Raw genomic sequence first — 23,425 nt, 5'->3', positions numbered from 1 at the left:
AAGAATTCCAGTAATTTATGTCATGTTCATGAGTGAGTGAGTGAATCTGGATTAAAGTTGTGTCAGCAATATTCCAGCTGAATACTGCAGCATGTAAAAGGTGGAGTTACTGAAGGTATCAGCTGTGAATCACACACCATTGGGCACAATGACATGCTATAGCCAGGGAAATGAAGCTGACCTCAATAGATGTCTCATCCCTCCATAGAATCCACACGGAGGTGAATATTAATTCTCAGCATGTTTTTATTCTCTGTTCAGGCATATTTTGAGCCTCTGTATTGGGTTTAATTTGTTCTTTTTGTGTCTGACAGCTATAACATCTAAATGTTTTCCAACAGTTTATCAATAACATTTTATAGTATCACTACCATAACAACAAATGAAACAGTGTTGTAAAAAAGGTTTCATACATAAAGTTTGTTTTCTATATACTGTGTGAGATGTAAACATGAGACGGACGGTCCATTTAAAGGGGCACTGATGCGGAGCGAATAATGCTTCTCGCTAATGGTCTAATTACGAAAGCAGACCGCAAATTGGTCAGCGCCCACTCCTTCGACCGTGACGGACAAAGGAACTGGGCTCCTGTCCATATTAGCAAAATTTCTTCACTTAAACAGTCAGGAGGCCGGATGCCCATCACATGCCATTTGTTTAAAAATATCCATGGTATTCCTTGTCTGATCGTAACCATATATCCCAGCAGTGTAGTTCTTTTCAGATGCTTGGATGGTATACTTACTGATCCAATTTGATCCTATTTCTGTGTTTTTAACCTCGATATTTAATCATGTTACATGAAAATATGATGTCTACAGGCACGTAGCAAGCCATTTGTTTCAGTACGGAAGATTGCAAAGCTGTATATTTAGGTAGTTTTGAGTGTTGGTTGAGCTGTGGTAGCAAATAGCATACGTAAATTTTGGTAGCTATGGTAGCTACAATGGTTTATTATTTATGATAATAAAACACACAGTTGATTTATTCGTAAACAAAAAAACGATGACCTTGGCTTTGGTAGAGAAATCTGAAAATTGTCTTACGTAAAAAAAACTTATTTCACTTATTTACCAAAGTACACAGCAAATGCCTGTGTGTATTCCTTATGTAACGAAATTCTGTTGGTATCCTCAAAACAGTTTCGGCCCATAAGTGTTTTCAGGCTGCATGCGACACAGAGATTACATCTTCCTTGCTGTAACTCGCGTTTGATGGTGTAAAGCTACACGTGTTATTTGTCATCATTCTCTTGATGGTCAATTCATGAATTTATAACAGGTATAATTAGAAGCAACACCACTTCGGTTACTCAGCAAAGGTTCCCATTTGGCATTTCTCCAGTCTGGAGTAAATACTCAACATTATAAATTAAGGTCTGTAATGGCAAATGTATTGTATGTTATGTAATATGTGCATGTAAGTGATGCAAGAGGGTTTATCACCTGAGTTACAAAAACAAACATCGATCAAAGGATTAACCGATAACACACTGATTGATTAATTACTTTTGTTCTTCTAGCGGATTTGTCAAAAGGCAGTGTGTGTAGATGACTACACCCTGTCGTAAAGTGTGAGTGCAAAAACAACATCCTCCCTTCAAAGAATTAACCACCCTTGCGTTGATTGATTGATTGCTCAATATTGGTCAACTAAATTACTTAGAATAGTGGACATCATACAATTAGTTGCCAGGTGTGCTATCTTGGGAGACCAATGAGAGGTTTATCTAGTTTTCACCAACGAAAGACGTGAAACGATGTGTTACTTTTTCGCAAATGAGACAGTTGTAAGACACGCGACACAGAGCAGGATTATTTACCAGCTGCAGATGAATGGAATACGATTTCTTTTACGTGGATATTGATGGATACATTCCTGAACAAGGTAGTAGCCTGACACTGTTGCTATAAAATTAGTCTGTTTTACGTTCATTATTTGCATTTTGTTTTAATTTATCTGTTGTAGCATTCAGCAGAATCTGTATGACAGAAAACACACACTAGATCGCGTATGTGTGTGAAATAGGATCCACATTGGCAATCTATACAATGTATAAATGTTGCTGTTATGTTAGAAATTTACTATGAGTATAAGCAAATCGTGTGTTCTTTTATTAATTTTCAGAATCATATAAATATGACAATAAACTAATTAGGGTTATGAGACAAAATATAGAGACGTACATTGGCTTCGTTATTTTTCCGTCCTAATAGTTTTTTACCATTTCTACCACTGGCAGATGATTAACCTTCAAAGTGTTTCATTTGTTTTCATAATACATTTGTAATGAAGTACAATTGACTTCACCTCAGTTTATATGTCTATAATTAAACTATCAATTGCGCTTACGGACTGCGCAGCAGAGGTCACGAACCAGTCACGAATTCTGGGATATCATCCGGGTACTCACGGGAGAAAAACAATAACAAAAGTTTACACCAGTCCACGGAAAATGCTCCGCATCAGTGCCCCTTTAATTAGTGTGTGTGTAATTATCTCGTCTTGTCTTCTGTCTTGTCCAGTCGTCGTGAATAAATGTTTTGTGTGCCGGCCGGCCGGCCGGTGCCTTGATTGTTATCCCTTACAACTGTTACAGATAATTTTAATCCAAACTGAAAGGTATCAAAATGATTGCTGAAAGAGTATAATATCCATCAAAATAAAGGAAAAAGATCTTACCCCTAGTGTCATCTTGATGGTCTCAAAGCGGTGTGTGATATCCTCAAGCTTGTCCCTGTGCTGCTTATGCAACTCTGAAATCAAGAGATATACTGTAAGTCAGTAATATGACACATACTTCATTGCGACCTCCTCCTTACTACCAGGCAAGGTAACAACAAGCATCATCTTTTGGTATGCACCATGACCAGTCATACAAGTGCTTTCATAGATGACTGGAAATTATATTCAAAGATATTCAATAGACTCTGCATCTGTCGGTTTCTTCCAGCAAACATTAAATGATGATCTATTGCCAAACACTGTTGAGTCAAATTTGGAAGTAGCTATGAATATGCTTAAATTTATGCTTTGATTTAGCTGCTGATCCACATAACATAACAGAAACATAAATGTATCTAAATATTTTTTTTTCATAAAATACAAACATGTTTGATAGCATGTACATACATTTAATTTGGTGTTTCTTTCTACAACATTTGTAGTTGGGCATATAGCAATATGATATATACCCACGTAACCATAGGATAGCAATACAGGGATGCAATATGGATGACATGGTTAATTTTCGTATTGCACCCTTGATTCCATATTGAACCCCTGCCAGTTCTACTTTCTACAAAGCTCATAATAACAGATTAATGCAAGATAAGAGGCATAAATTAAATATAGAACATCATACTAGTGTATGTGGATGTTTCGTATTGAACAAGAAGATGTCATTGGAGCAGAGAAACCAGTTCAAAGACGTTTCTGCTCCCATGACAAATTCAAGTGCACTAGTCATCAACAATGTACTAGTATGATGTTCTATATACGTATGACGTGGTAACATCTACATTAGATAACTGGATATATCGCCCTGTGATAGATGTACAGAAAGGTGTGCTTGGATGCATCACCCTGTACTGGTGGTATCAAGCTGTGTTGGAGAGATCACCCTACTTTGAAATGTATTACCCTACTTTGGAATATATTATCCTGTTATGCCACCTTGTTCTGTAATATATCAGGCTATGTTGGAATATATCACCTTGTTTTGTAGTATGTATCAGCCTAAGTTGGAACATATCACCCTGTGTTGTTTATATCACCCTGTTTTGTAATATAACGGACTATGTTGGAACATATCACTCTGTGTTGAGATACATATGTTAGGATGTACCAATGTTGGGATATGTCCCTGGGCTGAAATATATCAGCCATGTTGAACATATCCCCCCTGTGTTCAATTCAATATATTAGCCTATGAATAGGCATATCATCCTATGTGGGGCATTCAACTGTTCAAGGTTATTCCACTTGAATCAGCATCAGTGTATATTCAGCCTGTACATCCTGACATTTGTGCTGATATCCTACCTATAACCCAGATGTCTATCTTCACAGGGATATAAACACACAGCAAATGTCAGCTCTCTGCTTGTTATACAACAACCCACCTGGGCGATACCAGCAACATGGCGCCTAATTGGTCTCTAACTGGTGATGGAACGCTTACTTTGATAATCGGCTGGAAAGTTCAAATGTGATGTGCTCATGGTACAACTACCAAAGCTGTTAATAGCCTAAATTCTTACAGGGATTTCAAATTCAGCTATATTGGTCATTCTTATCGTTTTACCTGGTCCTTTCTGAATTTGTTATGAAATGAAAATTGTGAAATAGGCATACACTGATGATATTGTTTAATGCTAGCTGATATTAACCTGTCATGCACATCTCATGCAATAAATGCAGCCAGGATGCAGCTGTTTGCAAGAGTGAGTAAATTTGGTTCAATGCCAGGCTGAACATTATTTCAGTTTAGAGCAAGTGTTGCAGCTTGAAGCTGGAAGAGCAAGACAGAATTGACGCAAGGTTTTGAGAAATAAAAAATCAGAAGCATGTATGTTATCATGCAGACAAACTGCCCCCCTCCTTCACCCCCCTCCCCCTTCAAAAAAAGAGCAAAATCTGGATTTGGGATCCCTGAAAATGCGTTAATGGCCTTCAGGATATCCAAATGTTGCCACAAAGCAAGCATCATGATCAGGGTACATAAGAGCAACAGAGCACTCAGTGAATCTTGCTGACATCTAGTCCACCAGGCTAACAAAGACCCCCCATAAAGTATATCTACATAATCGGTGGACCCACTTTTCATTTTATAAGAATAAACTTAAACAAGTTTTATCACCTTATACCCAGACTCAGCATTCCAGGAAATGGGAGTGTGAGTTTAGGTTTACACTGCTTTTAGCAATATCCAGTGAATGAGAGCGAGTGAGCATGATCTTACGCCACTTTTATCAATATTCCAGCTAGGGGACACCAGAAATGGGTTTCAAACGTCGTACTCATGAAGGGAATCAAATTCAGGTCTCCAGTGTGATGAGGGAATGCTTTAACCACTTGGCTTCTCCACCATGGCCCAAACTAGCAAATGGAACACCGGCCAAAGTGTGACAAGTGAACATCTAACATCCACCCTTGCTTTCCAAGTGACCCTCCTGGCTACACACACCAAGATCAGGACACCAGAAGTAATATTTATATATACATGAATTTCAGTACATAGTCCAGCCTACTAGGACCCCCACATATCTCTAGATAACCAGCAGACCTACTTTTTATTCAACATGAATAAACTTAAATAAGTTTTTCCACCTTCTACCTGTGCTCAGCACGGGAGACAATCAACTGGCAGGTGATCACTCAGTGTGAATATTGTTTACCTCTGATCAATCTCTATTCATACACAACAGCAAAGCAACCATAGCAAACAGAACTATATAATTGTGGGTAACACGACACAGACAGGGTGTCCAAGAGCTCTAACTTATGGGAGAAGCCATTTTAGAATTTTGTATTCAGTGGTATTATTTACAGCTTGTTTCTGTTTATACAAATCGGTCCACCGATTTACACAAGTAGTGTCAAAGAAGACAGCAAGGATATGAAATTCTTCGCTTCAATAAATATCTCTGTGAGAAGGCTAAGTTGCTTGAAGGCAGTTACATATACAAGAAATGTTAGCATATTTTTTTCTGAACTCCTGTGAGTGAGTATAGTTTCATGATGATTATAGTAATATTCCAGCAATATCAAGGTGGGTGGTCACCGGGAATGGGCTTCACACATTGTACCCATATGGGGAATAGAACTCTGGTCTTCAGCAACATAGGTAAATGCTCTAACCACTGGGCTACCCTACTACTTAAGAAATATGACTATGACATAAAACAAAACTCTGATGCTTTGTTTTCAGGTCAGTCTAGCCCTTGAAGTCCATTTTGACTGCCACCACATAATGTTTGTTCACTCCTTCCCTTATGAAATACTGCCACATAAGTGTCATTAAGTCCTTGATAAAAATTTATGGCCAGTCTAGTCAGGCACAACCCAGGTATGTCTTCAGGATTAAATATCTGTCAGGATATACATTCCTATACAACCAAACAATTGCAACTACTTTCCAGATGGTTACTGTTAGGAATATAAACATGTGGAACAAAACTAAATGAAGCATTGAGGGATCATCATCAAATTATAATCCCATTTCTTTTGACATGCTTCTCTTGGCAAGCCACAAATTTTACACACAAGTGTGGATAAATAGAAATGTTCTGATTGAGTAGGTTCTACTATACAAGCATGCAGTCTTTTGTTTTCTTTGTAAAGGCACACCTGAGACAACTTAGATATTCAGTGTTAACCAAGCCATACAATCACCATATACCTGGGAATTTGATATTTGTTTACCTGAAGTCTGACAATCACATTTTGACGCCAGTAATGTCAGGAAATAATTGTAACCAAACATAGACGGACATGGCTTGGGTTCAAATGTCAGAGAAATCAACATGGCTTCATTGTTGTGGATTTTATTTGATACATTACATAAACTGTTTGTACATACACCTGTCATGTTAACTGACAGTTAATGAACTTACTACTTGCAATGCTTTGCTATTGATTTGGAGGCTACCGTGGATACAGTTGATTACTCACTGCTGTCTGATTAGATTGCAGAAAAGGGTAAATTATTCATGTATGTGATAAATGATGTAGCTCATGAGTTCTATGGTTAAATTTATATATACTAAGGAAGATTTTACAGATATACACTTCGAAATTCAGCCTGCAGCCCCCTTTCTGTTTCTAAAATATTCCTCTTTTCTCCTTCACATCAGAACAGGCTGCAATGCCACTTGAAAACTTGACTTTAAAACATGAATTTAGCTATATATATGGTCCATTAGTCTGTCATAACTGTCTTTGACATATTACTACTATCTACAATGTCATTAATATGGTTTAATAATTAGATGACAATGACCAGGATTGTTATGGGTAAAAATGATAGCAAGAGATACATGAGTGATTTTTATGCCATTTCGTGCAATATTCCAGCAATATCGTGACAGGAGACACCAGAAATTCACTTCACACATTGTACCTGTATGGAGAATTGAACCTTGATCTTCAGCATAACAATTGAACACTTTAACCTCTAAACTACACCACACTCCCTGATAGAGGTAAAGGGGTGTAATATTCTTTGAATTTCAATAGTATTTCTGCTCATTTACGTGACAATACTACAGGTAAATTCTCAACTACCTTTCATGACATGAATGACATCACGAAAGAAGGGTTTCCCATTGGTTGCAGCCATTTCCACCTCTCACAGGCGTTGCAGAAAGCACTCACACTTCTTGTTTTGATCCAAGAAATCACAGAAGCAGACGTCACAGCACTACCTTCAAGACAATCTGGAACTACTTTTTTCAAGCATCCTCTTCCACTGGCCCCATGACCTACATGCAAGATGTGGCATTCAGGGCGACTATGAACACTTGGTGAAACTTTTCCTGGAAATATGTGTCTTTGTAAATCCTCCTGTTCAAACAATCCTTCTGTTTTTCTTTGATATCAGTGTCTGTTTTCAGAGCTATCTCAGGTCATCTGCTCTTTCTAGAATGAGTTTTTAACAACTGGGGGAGAATCTTCACTGCAGCTGTTTTACTGGCTATCAAGTGTACAAGCTTTAAAGGAAACCTTCTTCAAGATGTGACGCAAGCATGCAGAGGTACACCACCAGAGCAGCATGGGTTATTCAAGTGATATAACCATGAACTGGTTGACTTCCTTCGTCAAATGCCGAAACCAACATTCTAAGCCCCAACTTTCTCAATATGACCGTTAAACTGATTAAGATGAACTCTGGTGTTAGTTTCCTGATATCTGGTGTTGATGGAGATGTGGTATCTACAGTAGTATGAATATCAACAAAATTAATGAATACTGTTTACATTGAACATGAAATAGCAAATACAATTGAATTATGATTTTCAAGAAACTGGATTTAAGAAGCTGGTTAAAATATAAAAAAATGTTTCATTGCTAAAGAAAAATAATTAACACTACCTCCATACAAATATATGATCAGTGGTATGGAAAACCTGTCAATTCATTGAAATATAATTCATTTCCAAACTAAAATAAAGGAAAATCTGTTCGCTGCATGACATGCAACTGAACCCTGACCTTTGGCAGATTCACAAAGGTATGATAATCCAGATGTTACTTGGTTCAGTGAGGTAGCCAACAACAGTCCCAAATCCCTGCACTGCTCCCATATAACACTGTACACAGACCAAGCCAGAGCAAAAGAAGACACATTCCTCTGCTCATCTACTGAATTATATAAATTAACATTACACAAATAATACCTCTGGATAAACACTTAATCCACAAAAGATCACCATCAAGCTGTCAAAGCCAAACCTCCATATGTCAAACTTGTAGTTAATCCAAACAGTCTGCTCTTCACACTGTCATATAAGCAGACACAACAAGCTGACGTTGATCTTTCCAACTCTAAGGCAGAAGATATGGTTTCCTCTCTATGAAGGAAGCACAGTCTGCAGAAGATCTCCTTTCACCTGAGAGTACCTTCGCTGACCCCCTGTCACTGGAACTATTGAGTGATATGAGCTTATATCCACTGCCGTCAATGTAGGTCCATATCTCCCGGGCTAAATACGGGTCTATATACACTGCTGCTATTCATGTCTATATCTACTCTACCCTGTTTCTTTGAATTGACTGAACAATCACCTGCATTCCTTCACCGTGTATTAAAAGAATTTGATCGTGTCAAAAATAGAGAACATAAGTATACAACACAGAATGGGCTTCGTTGGTGACTCTTTTCAAGTGAGATTAGAATAGAAGGCTAAATCATTGTTGAGCTGGCTGTAATTAAAGTGATTGAATAATTTATGCCCTACAACAAAGGGCAAGATCAGGATGAGATCTGTCCACTGTAGTGATCTCTGGACCTGATGCACTGTGTGATATAAACCTGAATGGGGTGTTATAAGAAGGTTAAGTATACTTTGTGAGTTTAACTTGTAGTAACAACAATATACCCTAGATGATCAAATATTGATATTGTCAAGGGTTAGCAAATGATAATCAGCATAAGACATGCAAAGTCAGCATGTGTATCAGTGTTTACGAATGGTGTTTCAAAGTAACAGGACATTGGGTCCTGTGAGTCTCAGATGACTGTCTGACCCACTAAAAATTCACAGGACCCACAGAACAAAATTCAACACAGATTTCAGATTTAACATTTCTCATAATTGGCATTGAAATTATTAACATTATATAATGACAAACATTATAAACATAAATTTATAAAAAGTGAACAAGTGTCAGATGCTACAAATAACAACTTCAGACAAAGTCATTTTAATATATTCAATCAGACACTGGGGCCAGCAGGTTGGGGACGTCTGTCTGACCATTGGCAAATCGGTCAGATTTGTCAGAGGGTCAGACACTATTCGTGAACACTGGTGTATATTTTATTCATGCAAAGAAAATTTGAGGGAGCACTACTCTGGTTAGACATACTGATTTTGATCAGTTGCCAATGGAATTCCAGTGTGATAAATAACAGCAATGTGCAATAAAGCTGTGTTATACAACTACCCTCATGTTTATCACACAAGTAAACAAGATGTTCACAATCAAACAACGGCCAATGTTTGTTTAATCACTCGCTCATACCAGATACATGGCGGCAGACTGTAAATAATCGAATATGGACCAAACAATCCAGTGATCAACAGCATAAGCATCAACCTGTGCAACTGGGAACCGATGACATGTGTCTACCAAGTCAGTGAGCCTGACCACCCGATCCCATTAGTCACCTCACATGACAAGCATATTCGCCTTTTATGGCAAGCATGGGTTGCTGAAGACTTTTTACCCCGGATCTTCACGTATCGATTGACATCATGAGCATCAACCTATGTAACTGGGATACGGTAATGTCAAGTCAGCCTAGCCAGTGAATCTCACCATTTGATCTCATCAGTCAACAAGCTTATGTAGACTAATGCTAGTACTTAAATATGTGTAACTTTGATAGTAACAAATAAACCCATTTAGAATTTAAAAAAAGCCCAAGTGAGTTGGGAGATTGAACCCAGGAAAATCTAGACTTGCTTCATTTAGGGCTTCAGCATTGCAGGCAGTAGGGCTTCACACACTGTACCTTTGTAGGGAATCAAACACAAAGTTCTGTTTTTATTTTTTTTTTAAAATCAGATCCTATCTCAAAGGAATATGTGCAGATATTCATGACAAACAATTTACAAAACAAAAACACAGTTTCCAGGCAAAGGCAAGGGAAGCAACTCTAGGCAGTGAATTCTTGAACATGTGACAACTTGGTCAAGCAGCATGGCAATGAAAGAAATGCTGAGACAATACAATAAAACTTCAACAAACGACAACATTGACCTACACGTTGTGACAGTCTTACCTACAGTCCTAAATATAACGACACCACTCAACCAATGGAGAAAGGGTTTCGAGTAGTTGGTGTCGTGATCTTGATGTCCAATAATTATAGTGTTGATAACAGTTTGGCCAGTAGACCACAGGAGTGGTGAGATATAATAGACATGTTTGTATGAAGTCAGTCGAGGGAGACAGCACATTTTAACACGTCATGCTGTAGCCAGACAAGTGTCTTTCACAACTATTTTGATATGTAATGGGTAACTGGGTGGCCAAGCTCCTGTTCCAGAAAGTGATCTAAGCATAATCATTAGATTGCTTTGAGGAATTGGGGCAAGGTTACCTTACTTTTGACAAGGTTCTACATTAAAATTACTTTGTGGAGTGGTGTTTTGGGATATGATCTCACTTGGTGGAACAAGACCCATGTTAAAATTAGTTTGGAATGGATCTTGGCTTGGGATGACTTTATGGAGATTGGCCCTTGGTTTGCTTTTCTTACATGGGTACTAAATACGAAATCAGAGGAGCAAATTCTTGACAGCTACAGAATGATGCAAAGAAATAGATGCTGTTTAATATTCAATATTAATACAAGCAAACAGTGAAATGGAAATGTTTTTGCCTCTTATTTAACACTGCACTTAGCACTTCACAGCGCTAGGCTATATTATAACAACCCGTAAATTGAGTCTTTACCAAACAAATCAGCAAGAGGTATTACGAGCAGTATCCCATCTGTCATCATGTATTGCTTACAATCAGCCACTGATACACCCTAAGCCCTAAGCCCTAATCCCTGCCCCCTGAGCCATGATCCATGCTACTCCCTTCTGACAAATTCATGGGTTGATGGGGAACTGCAGCTATTTTAACAAGAAATCCTGATGTGGGAATGATCAAAATTGGTTGGCCCATCCAAATAAAATCACAATAAAATTAAAAGCAATAAGGCAATGAAAATCTACAGCTGACATTGCCATACATTTAATCATGACATGTTTTTATATTGCTCATGTAATGCCCTTGCCCATAACAATTTACATGTATATCAAAAAAGAAAGTGTGATTCTAGACATACTGCTGCCAAAACACTTTGTGCAGTCTCCCACCCCTGGCAAAAGACCTTTGGATCTGTTGATTACCCAAAACAAGACACCAGAAAAGTCAACAAACATACTTCCACTATTTTGGAACTACATAGCCACGTAGTACTTTACTATAAAGAATTATAATTTTCAGCTAGTGTTGAACTCTCATGTAAAATACTTTCTTTGAACAACTATATTGTCAGCTTTGAAACATGATGTTTAACTAAATCACTGCATTTTATCCAAACATTTCCTTAGAGCTGTGTTAAAATGGGATACATATCAACAAATTCACAATTTCTAAGTGTACTCAGTAATAATCCTACAAGGTAAGCGTCCATTACCAAACAATAATGAACTTCTTAATGCATGAAGAGTTACCTCCCTTATTCCACATGGAAAACATTTTCACCAAACTCAATAGTAGAAGTGTGACCATTTCTACCTACATTTCAATCAATCATATATACGGTATGATATTTGTGTCACTTTTTTCAATATGTGTGCGTGTTTGTAGACAATCATAGCTTGATTGAATAGTAGTGCAGTAAACATTTGAACGACGTTTCAACCATTTGAACAGTGGTTGATGATAACAACACTAGGATACAATGAGACAGACCTTAAACTCCTTCCTCGGAATCTCTGTAGGACAGTGGTTCCTGGTAAAAACTGAAGTCTACACACAGAGCATTTGTTTCTATAATCCTTTTTTTTTTCAATTGTCCATCAGAATCTTGCTTTTACTTATCTGCCTATTCTGGGTGATTCACATGTTTCATGTCAAACACATATGGGTAGGTTGATCGGTCTGGAAATTTTCACCACCCAAATCAACTTATGCAGGTTTTACAGTTCAAGCAAAGTCATAAGTCTATGTTAAAACTATGGGAGTCATGATTACTTGTTCAACTCAATAAGCTACAGCTCAATTCATATCAATAATCTACTGTTCAAACCATCACATATTCACTCTAACTCCAGAAAGAACTGTAACAAAGCCTTGGGTAAAGGAAATACAGGGATTATGGTGTAAGTTGTGTTAATGGCATGATGTGTTAAATATACATAGCTGGTTGTCTCTTGCTCTGGTTTCATAAAATATTCTCACTTGTACTACAGTATGCATCGCCATAACTTCAGGTAAATTGGACAGTCTACCAAACCGTGAGGACAATAATTTCTGTGATTTTCCTTTTTTACAATGTATTTTATGATGTGAACATTTTGACAGTGTCCTACCTTCCATCTGGTTGTCATGCTTGGTCCTCAGTTTCTCGATGTCCTCCAAGTGAGATAGTCTCAAGGAGTCGATTGCTCGCTGGTGGTCAAGGTTGATGTCGGACACCTGAACAGGAGAAGTAAACTTGAAACAACCCCACTATGAATATCAGTAGTAGCAGTAGGAGAGAGCTAGTGAATAGGGGAGCAACTTGTTTTAATCAACATTTCGCAAAATTCCATCAATATCACAGCACCGTACATGAGAAATGAGTATTTTAGTTTTACTACGTACTCAGCAATATTCTAGCCATATGGTGGCGGTCTGTAAATAATTGAGTCTGGACCAGACAATCCACTGATCAGCATCATGAGCATCGATTTGCGTAATATGGATACAATCACAAATGTTAATCAAGTCAGTGAGCATGAGAACCCGGTCCCGCTAGTTGCTTCTCAAGAGGGTTACTGAAGACCAGTATACTAGCCCGGACCTTCATGGGTGTACACGAGTTATGAAGTGAACATAGTGCAGCCAGGTCTTTGGTCTGACAAGTGAAAACTTTCACCACTATGCTGCCTCATCGTCAAGTGAGTGAGTGAGTGAGTGGTTTAATGCCGCTTTTAGCAATACCCCAGCAATATTATGGCAAGGGACCAGAAATGGGCTTGACCAGCAGCAGCCGCAGCAGCAGTATGTTGCTTACCACCGCACTTAAAATATTCCAATATAGTGGAAGAAGTAGTGTTAAATAGTGGATATTACTCGCCCGTTGAAGATACTGCAGTGTAATATTTTCCATTCAATATTACACTAGTGTAATACCTCTTGACGTATGACGTCAAAATGTTTCAAAGTTGTGACGTCACAATGCTAATGTTGATGTCGCGATATTACTAGACCTTGCTTGACTGAAAGCTGAGAGTCCTCACACTATAGGCAATTTCGCCGCAGCTTCTGTCAATTTATGTTGGCGAGTAATAAACAGAATACTAAACTCGCTTCTGTGAAATACCATTTTCATTAAACTCATTAAAGATTTACAATCAAATCATTAACTCGTTTAATAAAAATGGTATTACACGGAAGGTCGTTTAGTATCCTCTATATCTTATCTGGATGAGAAAATTTCTCAATGCCATAATGAATAATACTGCACCATTCCATTAGGATATGATGACTGTCATCAAGCAGCTAGATGTCACCAGAACTATTAAGTTGCTTCTTCAGACAAGCATGGGTTGCTGGTAACGGATTCTAGCCAAATCCCTTTGAGGAGTGGTTCCTCATTAACACACAACTCTCACAGATTCACAGACGTATGGGCATCAAATCACTTCCATTACTTATTTTTAAGGGTTTCATTGTTGATCAGAATCTTGCTGTTAGTTTTCATCCCATTTGTCCTTAATACTAGAATTCCTACTTGTCACTTACGTTTCTATCATGGCAGTCCTTCATGTACGAGATGACATGCTCATGGTGGTCCATAGCTGAAATTAACATTTAAAAACTTCAAATTTCATTCAAATAAAACAGATATACTACTAATAAAACATATCATTTCATACTCATACATATTATCACAAATGATATGAATGCAGATGATATTAATCAGAGAATTTAGTTATGTCAAAAAGGCGAGTTATTACTCAACACTTGAAGAGTGAATGAAAATTACACATAAGGGGAGGTAACTCCTTGTTAACTATTTACTGTTGAAACCATCTACGAAAAGAACATTTGATATCATGTCAAATCTGAGGTTTATATTGTTTCATGCATCACTTATCAAAGCAGGGATGGCAACAGGAAAGTCAGTTTTCAGCTGAACTTTGTGTCATTGAAGGGGGGTTCTGACAATTCATGAAAGTGAAATAAAATTGGCAGAAATACGTGGAAAATTGCAGACCCTGTCAAAGGCATTTTGTTTTAATTTTTTCATAATTTTCATGTTATTTCAGAATTTTATTTACCCTTTGCCTTGTATTCTGTCTCTGCTTTCCGAGCAGCCTCCTTCATGTCATTAACAGTAGTTTCGTGCTCCTCTTTAAGTTGTGCTATGGCCTTTTCATGGGCTTCATTCAGTGAGGTAATGTCCTTCTGCAGCCGATTTACCTCCTCTGTCGATTCACCTTGGCTTTTTGTGAGAGCAGAGATCTCCTCCTCAAGCCTTGATTTGTGGTTATCCAACTCAGCTGCAAGAGAAATTTTAACAATTACCAATGTCCTATTAGTTGAAAATATTCACGCATGCCTTTATTGATATTTTAGCCTGTTTTGTGACCTGGCAATTAAGAGCTAAACTCTGAAAGTGTGGGTTTGAACCCTGGATGGACTCAACCAAACAAAAGAATCTGCATTTTACTGAGAGATCTTATTATAACATACAGTATGTTTCGAAGCAGCCTGTAAATGATAAACTCTGTGCCTAGCAAACTAGTGGTTGATAGTAGTGGGTACTGCCCTAATGGGTACTGCCTAACACTGTCAGGTTACAATGACGCAACACTGAGCCAAACCAGTCCCAATTAAGGCATCTAAATAGTACCAAGGACCAATTCTGAACAGGATCTGAAGAGGCACACAGAGAACAAGAAATTTAAATCTGTTTTTCATTTTCAACCACTTAACAGCTTACTAAGTTTAATGACACGTATCGTATGAATTAATTATCATTATTAATTTAAGTCTGAATACAACAAAGGAAACAGATTGTAACCTTGTCACTATAGGAATACAGCTTGTAGTCTATAATTTATGTTTTCTTAAATGAAACATGACACTAAATTTATTAATCAACTGTATGTTCATTTCACTTTTTAAAACCTGTTTTTGTACCACCTATATATGTGTGTCGTCTTAATGGTAGGATCATGTTGCTGCTACAGCTAGTTAGACACCTTACCAATATGTCCCTCTGCCTCTTTCAGTTGCTCCTTGGCTTTCCCCAGTTCCTCAGCCAGGAATGGACATGAAAAGGCATCAAGCTGAAAATACACACCACAATGCAAAACAGAAACAGTAAAATGTCAAATAATGTCAAAAACTTTGTGCCATAAACTCCCACATATTATTACATTGAAGAAGACAATTCAATGACTGACATCACAAACACTGATCATTATATATAAGTAACTGGGATATGATGACAAGCATCAGCTAACTCAGCAAGTCTGACCACCCAACTGCAGTAGTCCCTTTTAAGACCTATTGTTTCCTGGAATCTCCATACGTGAATACTCACTCACTCAGCTAAAGACAAAATCTAAGTGTGACAAAGTGCACAGTATTAGTGATTGACTAAAGCTTAGAGGAGTACATGTATTTCTGTTGCCATGGTTTCTGTTCTGCTTTCTAAAAGAATCAGTTTTAGAACTGTATAACCGATCTCACAAACATTTGGAATTAACTGCACATTTTATTTATTCCCATCATTTGGCTTTTCTGTTTAATGGGTTATCTGTATCATTGGTGATACATGACTTGAGCGTTCAGCCTCTAAAACAGCAAATCATGAAACTTTACAAAAATCCTTTCTGATGCTTTACATATTTTATATCCTGATTTATATATTTATTCAGGAAAGGTCAAATTCATTTCAAAGGGGGTTGGGAGGGGGGGTCGGGGTGGGGTGGGGGTGGGGGGTGGGGGTGGGGGCTGACTTGCACTTTCTCCCTCTCCAATAAAGTATCCAATTTCACATTAAAAACAGGATGAACGCCACCACAGACTCCCATCACACACATAACAATTTGAGACAGAACAGGTGGTATGATCTCCAATGACCAGATCAACTTTCAGGAACATTTCAGCAATTGATTTTCAGTACAAGATGTCCATTGTTTGTTGGGTATCTCAAGCACTGAAAAGACACGTAGAAATAGTGGGAGAGTTGACAACATCTTGTGAACTCTCCAAATACATTCTCCTCCACAGTCAGCTGAAGCACATTCCTCTCAGTATCAGTGGTGGCTTCAGACTTCGTTGAAAGACTTACAAAAGAAAGTCACATAGAGTAAAACAGTTGTTTGCTCAGGGTTTACTGCAGGTGTGACAAGAGAGAGTTTTTGTTTGATTTTGATTAAAGTGTGAGTTAACTTTTGGCGGATTTGCCAGCAAAGATTTTGAACATTTTTTCGTTCACACCGGGCAAATACCTGTGGTTACAATGGAACAGTTATTGTGATCAGGGACTGAAGAAAACAAGTAACTATGCTGTGCTAACTAAATATCTGAGACAATTTTGTCAAAGAGAAATGCCAACTACTGGTAAGGGTATCTAGAATTCTATTCTGTGACAGACACAAAGTCTGATGCATTGGGAGCTATGCCTCTGTCTAATTATAACACTCTGCAACCCATGAAGACTCCAGATAAGAATATGCTCCACACACTTATACCAGTGTGTATGAGGTGACTGAGTATATATGAGGTAACTGAATGGACAAGCTTGGTGACTTGCTCCTCTGTATTCTGGAAATAGGAACTTGTGACATCAATCACTGTACTTTAACAGTCAGACTTGGATATTCAAGTCATATGGACATAAATAGACTTTTCTAAAAAGCACCATAAATCTTCAGTTTTAGGCCCAGTGATGAAATGTCTATGACAATGCGATTAATAAGGGGGGGATTGTTTTGTAATTTAGCTGCTTTGGGTCTGTAAGAAAGATTATAATAAGGAGTTCATATTGGATACATGATTGCTCCACAAGGTGACATAACAGTATACACAATCATTCCCTTAAGACATAGAATAGCACTGATGTAATGACAAAAGTGATGAACAATTAGAATATTGTAATATATTTTTAAAAAAGAAAGCTGGTTAGTGAAACTATTGTGAACATTTCTATTCTGTCTTAAAACATTATCTTAAAATATCCTGGACGTTTTCAGGATAGTTCAAGAATGAGGACACTAAAAAAATTGTTACAAAAAATATCCAAAACTTTCAATTCATAATTTGAATTACAATATATACAGTCAATACAAAAAATATACATAATGATATAATGACAATTGCATTTTCTAGCTGTCTCAGACAAAGTGTTTTTACTATTACAACATTTTGCAAATCCATGACAACATTCATTTAATGATATATTTGTTTCTACAACTTACTTCCTGGGTTAAGTACTTCACCAGACAGGACATAGCATCGAAAGCTTGTGTGCTGTTTTTGAGTTGCATCTTGATAATATTCAGTTCCTTGGTTCGAGACTCGCATAAGGTTTCCAGACGACCGATTTCCTTCTCTGAACTGGACCGTAGTGAATTAGAGACGATATCTGGCTGATGACTGCCTTTAAGGTGGTTGCTGGTCTTACTGGGTGTCCGAATTGTACGATTGCGATTTTGATCTGAAAGAACAAAATAATCCAAAATAACAGAGATATATGCAACAGTTGTCATCAAACAATATTGTGGACATCAACAGTAATAACATAAATCCTTCAGGCATTGTTGATAATAATGTTAATATTTCGGACATTATTGATGCCATAAACACATTGGACGCAATTAAAATCTGTAGGGAATATGCTGTTATAATGCTGCCTTGTACTATTAACAGCTCTGCCATCATATTCTGATTTTCAGATACCCTGGTGTGTGTATATATACATATGTATATATATATATAGGTATATTACATATACAGGCAAATTACACAGCTCGCCACAGCCCTTATACTATTTGATAAAATGTGACCAATTCATCTACAAACACCTGTGAAAACTAACCTTTACTCAACATACAACAACAAAATTCTCAAATGACAAAAATATTATGCTGTGTCAGCAATTATTCTAAAGTGGTGTTCCTATAAGAATGAAACAGCGTAAGCAGCCATTGATAATTAACGGCATGAATATACAAGCTTGTAGCAAAAAACTCAATTGTTAATAGTATTAGTACTTTTTCTTCTCATTCTGATTCATAAATATTTAACACAATCAAATGACTGAATATATTCATTTCTATTGATCCATCTTGAGTACCACCAGAAAGTTACTCATGCCCAAGCAATCTATTGATATTGTCTCTGGTTGATAGGATATAATGTTCTGTGCAAGTGTATTGACTGTCCATTTTCTGTCATATTTGACGTAAGTATCAAACAAACCATACTGTATTAAAATACACCTAAATAATGTTAAATCCTAAGTTTTACTCAGACTTTTTATTGCCAAGTATTATTAAACATGTGATGAAATAGCAATGTCAATGTGATGTCAATAGCAACTGAATAGCAAGAAAATTCAAGATGAAACTTCATAATCTTTATATCCCACGGATAAATGTGGCTATGGAAATAATAAACAGTATGTGATTATGTTTGTGTGTTAAGTACTATTATCTCTCCCCTCATCCACAATACAGTCCCCTATGGACACCATCCCAAACAAACACCACAATGAGACCATAAACCTTGGTAAATCCTTTAAACCAGTCATGAATCCTAAAGAGAAACATCACGATGATCAGTGCCCTTCTTCACCCCATACCACCATTACAACCTGTACCGTAAAGTATGTATAGTAACATAAGGAGATCATATACTTGCAGATTCATAACAATTAGTTGTCACGTAAGTAGTATCATAAACCAGCCAGCTGTTCTGGATTTGCTGTAATCAACAATTCCATTCTGTAGGGAATATACAATGATCACATTCCTACTTTGGGTTAAATGGTCTACCCATCACACCATTATATGCGCTACTGTAACAGATGTTCAGTAACACAAGGACGCCATATACTAGTACAACCATAACAATTAGTTGACACAAAAGTGGCATCTTTGGTCAGTCAGCCATTTGGGATTTGCTGCTATGAATAATTCCAGATTCATTTTATAGGGAAAACAGTGATCACATTCAACCTTTTGGTAATTTGGACAACCTATGTCTGCCAGCAACATTATGGTGTTTGTGGGCTTCATTAGGGAGGTAAACACCTGCACTTTACTTTGATTTGCCTTTCCTCAAATACCATTAAAAGTGGAAATTTACTCCATAGATCTATACTGAATGTTTCCATACTGAGTTTCATGATTAAAGAAGAAAATTGTTATCCAAAATCACTTAAAACTAGAAGATTCTGTATACAGTTTAAATTTGGAAAAAGGATTTATAATGAATGACCATGTATAAATTATCAGTGGGACTGAATCAATGAAACTATCAGTTTATTAACGATAACAGTGTTCAATTTCAGAAGTAAAAGCACTGCCCTTAAATAGAGGATCTCGAGATAAGATAATGTCCAGTTAACTGTGGAATCTTAATTCCTTAATTATTGTTCATTACCATTCGGCACAGGGCACTGTATATGGTGAATACGGTCCCATAATGTTTAGCTAAGCTCTACCAGTTACCTTCCTTACATCTGGTGTGGTTGTTTGTACTGCCTCTCCACAGCTCCTCTCGTTAGCAGAGCGAGCAATTAGGGATCTAATTTAGTCTTGTTAGAAATGTTTCCAGACTGTTAAGGTATGCCAGTGAAGCAGACACCTGTTTAGAAGAACACTGTACAAAAACATATCTTGAAGGGCACTGGGGCTGATACAAGCAGTTAGGAGAGGTGTCAAGGAAACCAGTTTGTTGTTGTTTGCATACATATCATAACATCTATGCATTTCAACAGTGGTACTAAGTAAACAGTCCACAGAGAAAGATGTCCGATAAACAAAAGTTTCATCCACAATACTGGCGAGAATGACATTTCTTTCTGTGAGTTGTGAAATGCTGATAAGAGCAATATTCCTGTTACATCACCACACACATTAAATTATATATTTCTTCTTCAGTGGTTGATAATGTGAGCACCAAACCATGCTAATACTTGTAAGTCTTAGCAAGACTCATAGTAAACAGTATGCTATTAAGACCATCACAGTACAGACACCACTTGTAGCAGTACTCCAGTAAAACCATGACAACAGACACCAGAAATGGATCTCATACATGTAGGGAATCAAACATGACATGACCAGCAAATGCTTGATTCCACCACTCACCTACACCACCATTCACTTCTACCCTGAAAAACGTGGCTCTCTTTCAAGAAGGAACTTTTAATGCATGCTTGTTGTTTATTGCCTAAATCAGCCATATTCCAGGTAACTGACCATCTGCAGTGATCAATATTATGAGCAAAGACCCATGCAGTCAGATTACAATGACATGGTGTACTATCTAAATCACCAACCCTCACCATCCAATCATTTAGTTGTCACATATTACCTCTACAGGGACCTTTTCTATTAAACCTTGAATCCTGATATTCAGTAAACCATGTTTTTTGATAGCATATCTTCTTCTTTTTTTTAAGTGTGGTTTGTGTTTTATGTTTCACATTCACACAATAAATATAAAATTCATGGCATAAATGATGATAAATAAGACTGATAAACAGATAGAAATGGGTAATGTGTAAACAGCTGCCAAGAAGCTGGCATGGTAGTTGTAATGGCCACTCTATACCATGACTGGTTGTATATTTTGAATGTCATCCAAAATTTAAAAGTCTGCCTTGAAATGATAGAAGATGATAGGAGCCCTGGAGACTAGCCAATGATACAGTATAAACTGTAATGGTATGATTTTATCAGAGTAGATCTTGCCAAAGCCAAAAACAAAAACAAGGAACAAAAAGTATCAGCAGTGCAGAATGAAATAAAGACAGCAAGAGACATTCCTACATGCATCAATATTCGTTCACAATCTGTCTGATTATCTCCCTTGCCATTATACCACACAGGACAGATGTTTTCTTATATCACCACTTATATGATTAAGAGAATTGTGAGTCTTTCTGCCAATTGGTCAATAAGGCATTTGATTTTTGTAGAGATGATGTATGTATTACATTTAGGACATCATGAGCAATGTGCACAGAACTGTATCAACCAAATGTCCATGTCTAACTCAAAAACCCATCACGACATACATAAACAGCACACTTTGCTGGAGACAAAATTAATCCCCAAATCCCTTCAGGAAAATGTAATGATGATTGTTAAACTAACAGTCCGAGAATGAGCTGGAGTTTAAGCCAATTCTGACAATATCCCAATAGGGACACCTAACATAAGGTTTCACACAATGTACCCAATGTAGTGCAACACAAGGTCTTTAGTGTAAGGATTGGAACACTAGATTCTGAGGGCTACCCACCAACCATTGATGTAATCAACAACTTCTTGTATTTTATACTACCAAGATCCATGGTCCATCAATGGAATCCCCTTGTAATATTTTTATATATTCACCAGAGTGCATTATGAATATCACCGTTAAACACCGTTGAGCAGAGGCACAAATCCAAAACCTAAAATAGTCAAGCCTGATGGAAACAATAACATCTCAGTGATTCATGCACATCTCACGCCTCAGGTATGTACAAACCCAGATCAACAATTAACAAGTGGTGGGTTCTGAAGGTAATTAACACTGGGAATGTGAAAATGTAACACTTAACTTCATGAATGCACATGACAATCGAATTGCATTCCCACTGTGCACCTGTCCCTGGACTTACTGGCTGTGTTGGTAGACTATATTTGAACCCCAAGTCACTCATTTCCTTGCCACTAGTAGAAAACCAAAACCTTACTGTAAGTATTTTCCTAATCATAAGCCTAGCTACAGCTCCATTAGGTTATAACAATATCAACATGATGTTATCAGACTGAAAAGATTAGGAATCTATTATCCTTTCACTGAAGTGATTAGCTATCCTGAAATTTGCTCAATTTTAACAGAAAATTACAGAAAATTATATTCATTTTTATAAGTCCAAATTTATGGCATGTGACTTTGCCTTATCCGAGCTGAAAATAATTTATAATACACAATTCATGTTTACATTTACTGGTGACAAGAAGTCTAACAGAAATCTATCAAGCGTGTCTATTGTGTATTTAGAAAGACCCCATGGTCCAGTCTCCAGCAGCAGGTGCTTGTTTGCTGTTTGTTATGACAGTGGGAATAGTGGATTGGAGCCACTGTCAGTGATTACTGGCTCAAAAGGCCAGTGACTCATTGTGAATCACCATAGAGATCACCAGGAGTTGGATGAGAAGAGAAGAATATCTTACCACATAGATAACATCAGCTGAATGTAAGACATGAGAAAGCTGCAGGCTACACCTCACAAACACATCATATCAGTACTGGCTATTTTTTTCATGAAAATTCTTTTTTTCCCTACAAACACAGAAACGGGTTTTCACTTCCTTGTTTGCTATATATATTCTATATTACACACATATGTAATGCACACTGTCCATTTGTAGTTGATATTTTCTCATCTACCAAGTAATTCATGTCTATTTTATGTACTACTGGTATTTAATAACACATAGACACTGTTTTGATCTAAAGACCTTAAAAAACAAAATTAGTTCTCATGAAGACTTGGTCCCAGCTCATATTTTACTCTTAAAGGCATGCAACAAAAGCACAACTGTTTACATGTAGAACAAAAGAGGTGTGTTGAACCAAACAAAGACAGCTGTCAGAGTTTCAGAACCAACAGAATCCCTCTTCTAGGGATGTTATAGATACTGATTAGGCGTTATGTTTCGTATTTCCCTCTGTGGACAGCTGTGTA

The 23,425-nt window shown here is 37.3% G+C and overlaps 1 protein-coding gene across 6 annotated transcripts in view; it reads right to left on the bottom strand.

Moving 5' to 3' along the window:
• Positions 1-23,425, bottom strand: part of LOC137274438 (microtubule-associated tumor suppressor candidate 2 homolog) — a 143,578-nt gene that overhangs the window by 9,718 nt on the left and 110,435 nt on the right. For all 6 annotated transcript variants that reach the window (XM_067807613.1, XM_067807611.1, XM_067807614.1 and 3 more), the window contains 6 exons: positions 17,931-18,169; positions 15,710-15,791; positions 14,778-14,999; positions 14,239-14,294; positions 12,822-12,927; positions 2,683-2,756 (listed from right to left, as the gene is read on the bottom strand). In XM_067807613.1, coding sequence (XP_067663714.1) covers positions 2,683-2,756; positions 12,822-12,927; positions 14,239-14,294; positions 14,778-14,999; positions 15,710-15,791; positions 17,931-18,169 — 779 coding nt within the window. The remainder of the gene's footprint in view (positions 1-2,682; positions 2,757-12,821; positions 12,928-14,238; positions 14,295-14,777; positions 15,000-15,709; positions 15,792-17,930; positions 18,170-23,425) is intronic.

Source organism: Haliotis asinina, chromosome 2, assembly GCF_037392515.1.
Source record: "Haliotis asinina isolate JCU_RB_2024 chromosome 2, JCU_Hal_asi_v2, whole genome shotgun sequence".
Classification (NCBI taxonomy): domain Eukaryota; kingdom Metazoa; phylum Mollusca; class Gastropoda; order Lepetellida; family Haliotidae; genus Haliotis; species Haliotis asinina.
This window is presented reverse-complemented; position numbering and strand designations above follow the sequence as displayed.